Raw genomic sequence first — 9,101 nt, forward strand, 5'->3', positions numbered from 1 at the left:
ATATATATATATATATATATATATATATATATATATACATACATATATACATATACATATGAAATAGTGTGACAAATTAAAGTAACAAGAATAACAATTACCTCGCTCGTCCCTCCATAGGTTGTCTAACTAAAATTTGCACAGGTCCTCTTGCTCTACTATGGATCTTGTCATCTACCATATGCTTTAAACGTTGATAATATGTCGGTCCTAAAAAGACTTGCGCGTTGATCTTACGACCTGTATGTCCGTTATACATCACTTCATTTCCTCGCAAATGATAACCATATTCTTGCAAAAGCGTGGAAATCTTCTGCACATTCACAGCGTCGTTAAATGGAGTGGCGTCACCAATCTCTCCTAAGAATGCATTAAATTTGTAAACATGTTTGTTTACTTAACTAAACTTCAGTAAATTACCGTATTACCTTTATTGGCAGAAACTTTCCCTTGAATGCATTCAATCAAGTGACCAATAGTCATACGAGAAGGGATAGCGTGAGGATTGATAATAATGTCGGGTGTAAGACCTTCAGAAGAGAAAGGCATGTCTTCTTGTCTGTACTGAATTCCACATGTACCTTTTTGTCCGTGACGCGACGCAAATTTGTCGCCGATTTGCGGAATACGTACACTGCGCACTCGGATCTTGCAGAATTTATATCCTTCGCTATTCAATGTCAACATCACCTGATCAACAATACCGGTCTCGCTGTTTCGCAAGAAAGTCGACGCGTCACGTTTCGTAAAACGTTTTGTTGTACTGTCCAGCTAAAAGATAAGCGCAAAAAGAATTAAAATATTGCTATTGTTATTTTTTTCTTCCATTAATAGTCTACTTGTTGAAGCATAATTAAAGAACATTTTACCTCGTCGTCTGTTTCTGGTAAGGTTATCGTTTTTCCTATGATTACATCGTCACCCGATACTCGAATTCCAGGCGCAATGATCCCATCATCGTCCAATTTGTCATATATAGCATTGCGCATACCTGAACAAGTTAAGCGCGAGGGTTTCTCGAATTGTTCCTCCTGATCACCAATCTTCTTCGACTCGGATTCCTTATAAGACCGATAAAACACCGATCTGAAGAAACCCCTCTCAACGGCACTCGCATTCAAGATAACGCTATCTTCTTGATTGTATCCCGTGTAACACAGGATTGCAACAATGCTGTTAATGCCAGCCGGTAATTCGCGAAATCTAAGATATTCCATAGATCTCGTTGTAACCAATGGTTTATGAGGATAATATAGTACGTGAGCCAAAGTGTCCATGCGCACGTGAAAGTTTGTAATGTATACACCCATAGCTTGTTTACCCATAGCGCTCTGAAAAATAACAGTTTCTATGCACTGTATCTCATAAAAAAGCATAAACATTTTTCAAAGAAAATGCAGCGATTAAAATCTGCTGCTAATACCTGATAAGTATTTCTAGGACTCTGGTTATGATCGGGAAACGGTATAATGGAAGCGCACACACCCAAAATCATCGCCGGATGAATCTCGCAGTGCGTGTACGTTGTACAATATGCGTACTCTTTCTCTTGTCTGAGATCATCGGGTGACATAGCTATCATAACAGTTTCTTCCTCCAGGGTATCTATATATTCCACTACACCGCTACCTACCAATTCTTGCCACCTGTAACATTATACATTATAAATCGTAACATTTATAAAAGCAAATGATTTATATTATCAATCAATCATTATCAATACTTGAGACAGAATTTTTAATAACTTGAATAATTTTTTTAAGATACATTGTACTCAGTATATATTGTAATATTTTGATTTTACATTTATATTTTGTATTTTTTTCTAATTATGATTTTAATTGCACAAGTTGTGTCTGCAATGTATATCATATTTACAGAAAAAATATTCGGCTATCTCACTCGCTTTAAAAGCTGCCGCTCTGCATATCAGATTTCTTATAAATAATTAAACAGACACCTTGCTTTATAAATTTTCTTATGACGACTCAAAAGCAGATCGAGCGCTTACCCGTCATTGTTGTAATCTCTTTCCTTCAACATGTTAATATGTCTTGTCTGCAGTAATAAATTTTGACCTTCCACTATGAGCAAAGGTCTGCTGATCCTGCCAGCATCCGTGTATATCCTTATCTCACGGTCTCTAATATCGCGAACCATCGATACTTCCGACACAATAATATCCATCTGTCTTCTCAATTTACGTAAAGTGGCCATCAATTGATCCGGATCTCGATGGATGCCGACCCAACATCCGTTCACGAATATCTTTGTAGCATCGGCGATTGCGCTCGGTGCTATCTCTTCCAGATTCTCCATGGACCATTCCTCCAAGAATTCCAGAATAGGAGATGGCTGCGATCCAACGCTTATATATGCCATCAGGGCTAGATTTTTCACTAGTCCTACAGCAGCACCCTCAGGAGTCTCCGCGGGGCAGAGCATACCCCATAAGGTGTTGTGCAATTGACGTGGTTTGGCAAGTTTACCATCTCTTCCAATAGGCGAATTCACTCGTCTTAGATGCGACAGTGTTGACGCAAAAGTCAACCTATTCAATACTTGTGACACACCTGCTCTTGCTTGATGCGCCTTCTTCTGATCGCCCCAGTTACCAGTAGCAAGCGAGTACCTTAGACCATCCGTTATAATTTTTGTCTTGATGGCCAGCTCGAGATTAAAGTCCTTCCCTCGATCTATGAACTTCTGTGCGTACAGACGTACCTCCTTCATTAGGTTCTTAAACAAACCTCGGAACAAAAATGCTAACAGAGGCCCAGCTAAGTCCAATCTCTTATTACCGTAATGATCGCGGTCGTCCAATTCCCTTCGTCCTAGAGATGCCGATAATAATCTATGGACCATATAGCCGAGGAAATATGCCTTCTTAGTTTCACAGAAATCACTTATGCCAACGTGAGGCAGCATTTCCTTTTGTAAGATTTCTCGGGCATATTTAATTCGCTTCTCCTTTGTTACTCCTGGCTTGGCGCCTCTAGTACCGATAAAATTCAAAGCGACATTTTGTTCTTGTATGACGAAAGCTTCATCCAAGGATGGCTTCACCATTTCCATCATCTCAGGGTCGTCGAAATCGTAAATAATATGTTCGAGGATATCGCGATCGGCCACAAATCCGAGTGCTCGAAAAACCACCATTATGGGGATTTCCTGTTTAATGTAAGGAATAATGGCAATGATACGTTGGCCTATAGCAGACTTTTTAATACTGGCACCGCTCTTGGCCATCATATTGATCCATAGAGTTGAAGTTGGACGGGAGCTGTGTTCCAAGCATGAGCGTATTTCCGCCTTATAAGCATACTTACCGTCTTTCATGCTGAATACGTAGACAGTGTTCGTCGCCATTTTTTCTTGAGCTATAAGGACTTTCTCCGAACCATTAATAATAAAATATCCGCCGGGATCCAACGGGCATTCGTTCAATTCCGTCAAGTCACGATCAGATAAGCCAGCGAGTAAACAATACTTTGATCTCAACATAATCGGAATTTTGCCTATAAATGTTTTTTGATGTTGCGTCTCAACTGGATCTTCACCATCCTTTTCGATCGTCTTAGTGATATCCACGTACAATGGCGCGGAATATGTTAAATTTCTCAATCTAGCTTCATTGGGCATCATAGGAGATGGTGCACCATCTTTTTCCCAATGAGTTGGCTTCGACAAGTAAATCTGCTCAAATTTCAACAAATGTTTCACAGGCTTTTCTATCTCGCCTGTGGTGTGTTGCGCTTCCGCCTGTAGTTCAATCTGTGGTGAATCCTCCACAATACGCTGAACGGACATTTCAATAAATTCATCGAAACTATCCAGTTGTTGTCGTACAAGTCCTTTCTCATCAAAATATGCGTTGATGAGGATCCAGCAGGCTTCTTGCCAAAGTTTTGACGAAATTTCTTCTTTATCTTCCTCATCATATTGATCTAGAATAAGTAAAAAAGCTTTTTATATATTTTTCTTTTTAATAATAAATTGTGTAAGCAAAAAAAAAGTATTTCAGTGTTTCTTTTTTTTGCATGTGATCGACATATTCCGTTAGATCTAGAAATATAAACCAAATAGATACAAAACTTCACTGAGTGCTCAGTGAGAAGTCATAATTAGAGATCCAATCGAAATTTCAGTTTCGATCAGTTTTGATACACGATTAGAGTTTTGCTTTCGGTCAAAATTAAAAGAAAATTTCGGTGGGTAAATCAAAACTGTATTTGCAACGCGTCAGTAAGCGTTGAAAAAACAACTGTTTGATTTTAATTATTAACTCATTGATTAAACGTAACACAATTTGAATATAAACTTTAATATGATCTTAATAATAACTGTAATTTAATTTCTTTAAAAGTTGAGGATACAATATTATTATATTATTATAATTAGATATTTTAATACAATCTTGTTTTTTAAAGACTACATAAATTTATCATAATTTCTGAAAATTGTATGAGCTTTGTAAAATTAAATTATCTAAAATTATCTAAAAATGTTGATTTTGACTCCGGCCGAAAAATGTGACTCCATTAGCTTCTCTCTCTCTCCCTCTCTCTCTCTCTCTCTCATAATAAAATTTATCTAAGTTCTGGTTTCGATTTTGTTTTCGATAAAAATTGAATGAGACTAAAGTCTGACTAAAGTCTGACCGAAATCACATTTGGACCTTCAAAACCAAACCAAAACCAAAACCAAAACTAAATATTTGATTTTGGTTGAAGATCCAAATGTGGTTTTGGTCAGACTCTAGTCATAATACTGAATGTACTCTATGTAATCTGCTGACCATTCTGCTAATTGGTGTCTTAAGCCTATTCTATAATGTTTCCTCTCTTTATTTCCTGTTTCTTGCTTTTTACCTTTTGTTTTTTTTCTTTTAACCATTTTATCCACAATTGTATTTTTTGTTTCTTTCAAAGTTTGTTAACTTTTATCTTAAGTGACATAAAACAAAAAACTAGATAAGAAGCAAAAAGACAAGATGTAAAAAACAGTAAAAAGCAAGAAATAAAAAGTATTGTAGAATAAGCTCTAGATTCCTGTATTATTTTTTTTGTACTTGTCAGAACTAGACATATATTTGAAATACTTTTACTTAAAAAAGAATATTTATAAGACAATTATATTTTGTAGTTTGTATTTCAACAGCACACATAAGAATATTTGATATTTTGTGGAAGCATGTAAAAGTATTTTGTAGTTTGTATTTCAACAGCACACATAAGAATATTTGATATTTTGTGGAAGCATGTAAAAGTATTTTGTATTTTATATTTCAAATACTAGAGATTGACAATCAATCATACTATTATAAAATATAAAGATCAATCTTTCGATTTTAAATACTATCATGTGCTCCATTAGAATAAAAAATACACTTGTATTGCAAATACTGTGTTTTAAATAAAAGTAATTTAAAAGTAATTTAAGATATCGAGAATATCGTAAGATGGAAAGTAAAGAACAGAAATTATAGAAAATTTGTTTGCATTGTCTGAAATCCTCCAAAACTTTTGTATTTAAACAAAATAAATATATATGTTCAAGTGTTGAAAATAGAAAATGAAAATTCTAAATAAAAAGTACAAGCGACGCAAACAGACCCGATTTCAAAACTATATTTCTCCTACATGAGAAAATCAACAAAATTTGCATTCTATAACTTTAATTTAATTCTATTATCTCAGTACTTACCGTCTTCGAGACCGAAAATATTACTCATATTTAAATTGTAAAATGTATGATTTCGGAATGTAATGAAAATCCAAGTTATTCGCAACCTTTTTTGTAATTTCTTTGAGGAAATTAAAGCCAAACAATGCGACGTTCAACCGAAATCCAACGATTACTGACAATTACTGGCAAAGTTTAACCGCTGATGGCGACATGAACAATATGCGACAATAATGGCAATATGCGGCATAGTAGCCAATGGCAGCGCCACCAACGGTATCAGTAAAGTTACTAGATTAACAAAGTATCGCGAACTGCCGCCATTTTGGCTCCATGACGCGCGGTTATTCAAAACTTGAACCTCATTCACAGCGGGTTTTGCAATTTTCAACACAAGCAACCGGGCATTTTCGATAATAACAGAATCAAGTTCTTTTTTTTCTTTCAGACTCCTGTATAGATTTCCGACCTTTTAACAAAATCAGATTAGAATAGCATTCGACGCCCATTTCGGCTCCAAATATTAATTTAGTGAATTTTCTCATCAACAAGACTGAAAATTTGCATAAAGAAACATAACTTCGTAATTTTATAAGATAAAATTCATTAAATTAACTTGTTTGAATTTTCAATTTATTTTAATTTTTAATTTCGTTTATTAAAATTCAACAATTATTTTAACATATGTTAGGAAATTAAAATTTTTTCGTTGAAGGATCCATTAAACTATCCTTTCTGATTAAATTATTCCTTCTATGGATAGTTAGCACGTTTCTATTCTAAGGATTTAGTACAGAGACGAACCACATTTACTTTCGACTATACGATTTTATCGATAGTATTAGAAAATATATATAGTCACGTAGTTCTCAAATTAAAAATTTATACTGGCGGTAATGTAGCGATTTTGATAACAAGATAACAAGAAAAAAGTTGGCATGGTGTATCACTATATTTGTTGGTTGTATATTTGTTGGACTGATTTCCTAACCTGAATAATCAAACTTTAATTTTAATGATTAATATAATATATCTCAGTTCACAGTGCAGAGCGACGCTTTTTTCTTGTCAAATTTTTATTTTACTGAAAAATACATCGATTAAATGTATTTTTTGTCACAATTTGTGGTGACTGAGATACTCTTTTAACTTTTACTGTGCTCTTGTCCTTACATTTAATTGCATAAATCTGTTATTTATTAATCTAAGTGGTTACTGAAAATATTATCATTATGACAACCGATGTAATGGTAACATTAAAAGAGCCAAGAATGATAAAAATATGTGCTCCGATGGTCAGATACAGCAAGTAAGTAGAAAACAATATTCTAAAACTTCTAAGATACACTTGTGTGTATTGACTTCTTGCTTTTTATTAGACTACAGTTCAGAACACTTGTGAGACGATATGGATGTGACATATGCTTTACACCCATGATTTTAGCAGACTCATTTGTGCAATCTTCAAAAGCTAGGGATAATGAATTTACCACGCACGAAGGAGATGAGCCACTGATTGTTCAATTTGCAGCTAAGACTGTAAACGATTTTGTTGGTGCTTCAGTGATGGTTGCACCGTAAGTTTATTATGAATTAGTTTATATACATCTGTGATTTTGATGGTATGGTTCTTGCATATTTTTGTATTCTTCTAATTAACAGATATTGCAATGGTGTAGACCTAAACTGTGGCTGTCCACAGCGTTGGGCCATGCAAGAAGGTTATGGGGCTAATTTATTAAAAAAACCAGAACTCATTAAGGATTTGGTGTATCAAGTTAGAAATCATATTCCAAAACCATTCACTGTTTCTGCAAAGATACGACTGTTGAAAGATATACGTAAGACGATAACATTGTGTCAAACTTTGGAAAAGGCTGGTGCCTCGTTCTTAACAATTCATGCAAGAACGCCTGAGATGCGTAATGAACCAATCGATTTGGATAATCTTAAACTTCTTAGAGATTGTATACAGTTACCCCTCATAGCAAATGGTGATGTGAAAAGCTTAGAAAATGCAGAATTTTTATTCAAAGAATCCAGATGTGAGGGAGTGATGTCCGCTAGGGGTATTTTAACTAATCCGGCGTTATTTTCGGGATATCCTGTCACTCCACTCGTTTGCGTTCAAGATTGGTTGAACATTACATCGACTATGTCAACTGAATTTCAATGTTTCCATCATCATCTGGTATTTATGTTGGAAAAAATCTTGCCAAAGAAAGATCGAGTGTTATTTAATAGTTTACAAAATAAATCATCTGTTTTGGAGTTTCTAGAGAATTATTACAACATAAAACCAAACGCATCTAATTTAACAGAATTGACTAGGTGTAATTTTAGTACCTCGCATGTAACATGTAAAGAAAAATATATTAATTGTTGGGAGGATGATTCTACCGATTTTCTAGGATGTATTTTTAATATGAATTCGTAAAGAAAAGTTCAAGGAAACGTTCTCAAGCTGATATTTATTGAATTTTATACTTAAAACAGTCTTACATGCAGTCTTAAGATGTGATATCATGAATTGATATCAAGGATCAATATTTATAGTTGGTTCTTATGTTTAAGATCGTTTTAAGTATACTCTTAAGATATCACAAACTAATCAGAAGATTATATTGGCATCTTAAGCATTGCTTAAGACAGTCTTGAAATAAGAACGGATTATGAATATTATCCAGTAGCATCTTAAAATATTATTTAAGACATTCTTAAAGTCAGAATTGACTAGGAATCTTCATCAGCCATATAAAGTTTCGCATATGATTTACGTCTTGTGATAATAAACTTTTGTAAATCCCACTCGTCGTCATGTTATTATTTAGTTCCTCGTATTTACATAGGTGGCGGTATAATATATCAAACTTTCGAAAAAAGGACAGAAGACCTAGTTTTCTTTCCCCATCAGCATTCTTTTTAGTTTGTTCTGTATGCGTTTGTATTAATTTTTATTATTGACGCAATTTTTTTCAATATATTTTTACTAAGAAAAATTAATTATTGTATTATCATATAAGGTTATTACGAAGCAACAAACGGTGGAAAATGAGTTATGGTACACGTAAGTGTAAATGTCATCTGTTTTGCATTGGCCTAAATATTTTTCATTCTTTACGTTTGCATTACATGATCAATGATTCAATCAACCGATATAATTATTAAAGTTAAAAAATTTTTAACTTTAAGATTTGTGGTTATCAATTTTAATCTTCCAGTTATGATTTGTGATTCTTAATTTATTTCATGTATCAAATAATAAAAAGTTATTCTATCCATTTAAATAAAATAGTGCAAATATTGTTAATTTAATTAGTATTTATTGTCATCCTAAATTAAATAATTTTTAGAATAACATTTTGAACTTCTCATATGTGTGTGTGTGTGTGTGTGTGTGTGTGTGTGTGTGTGTG

The 9,101-nt window shown here is 33.9% G+C and overlaps 3 protein-coding genes across 3 annotated transcripts in view; 2 read left to right on the forward strand and 1 right to left on the reverse strand.

Annotated features, from left to right (window-relative positions):
• LOC105622040 (DNA-directed RNA polymerase II subunit RPB2) overlaps positions 1-5,734 on the reverse strand; it is a 7,149-nt gene extending 1,415 nt beyond the window's left edge. Inside the window, exons 1-6 of the mRNA XM_012203475.1 lie at positions 5,707-5,734; positions 2,012-3,947; positions 1,424-1,646; positions 870-1,331; positions 429-771; positions 102-360 (exon numbers count right to left, since the gene is read on the reverse strand). Of these exons, the coding sequence (XP_012058865.1) occupies positions 102-360; positions 429-771; positions 870-1,331; positions 1,424-1,646; positions 2,012-3,947; positions 5,707-5,734 (3,251 nt within the window). The remainder of the gene's footprint in view (positions 1-101; positions 361-428; positions 772-869; positions 1,332-1,423; positions 1,647-2,011; positions 3,948-5,706) is intronic.
• A 1,183-nt stretch (positions 5,735-6,917) lies between these two features.
• On the forward strand, positions 6,918-8,122 carry LOC105622039 (tRNA-dihydrouridine(20a/20b) synthase [NAD(P)+]-like). Its single transcript, XM_012203473.1, has 3 exons — positions 6,918-6,994; positions 7,065-7,262; positions 7,348-8,122. The coding sequence occupies exons 1-3, from the start codon at positions 6,918-6,920 to the stop codon at positions 8,120-8,122; spliced, it is 1,050 nt and encodes a 349-aa protein (XP_012058863.1).
• Positions 8,123-8,736: 614 nt separating this feature from the next.
• Positions 8,737-9,101, forward strand: part of LOC105622038 (gamma-glutamyltransferase 7-like) — a 3,334-nt gene continuing 2,969 nt past the window's right edge. The window contains exon 1 of the mRNA XM_012203472.1: positions 8,737-8,752. Coding sequence (XP_012058862.1) covers positions 8,737-8,752 — 16 coding nt within the window. The remainder of the gene's footprint in view (positions 8,753-9,101) is intronic.

This window comes from Atta cephalotes, assembly GCF_000143395.1.
Source record: "Atta cephalotes unplaced genomic scaffold scaffold00039, whole genome shotgun sequence".
In the NCBI taxonomy this organism is placed as follows: Eukaryota; Metazoa; Arthropoda; class Insecta; order Hymenoptera; family Formicidae; genus Atta; species Atta cephalotes.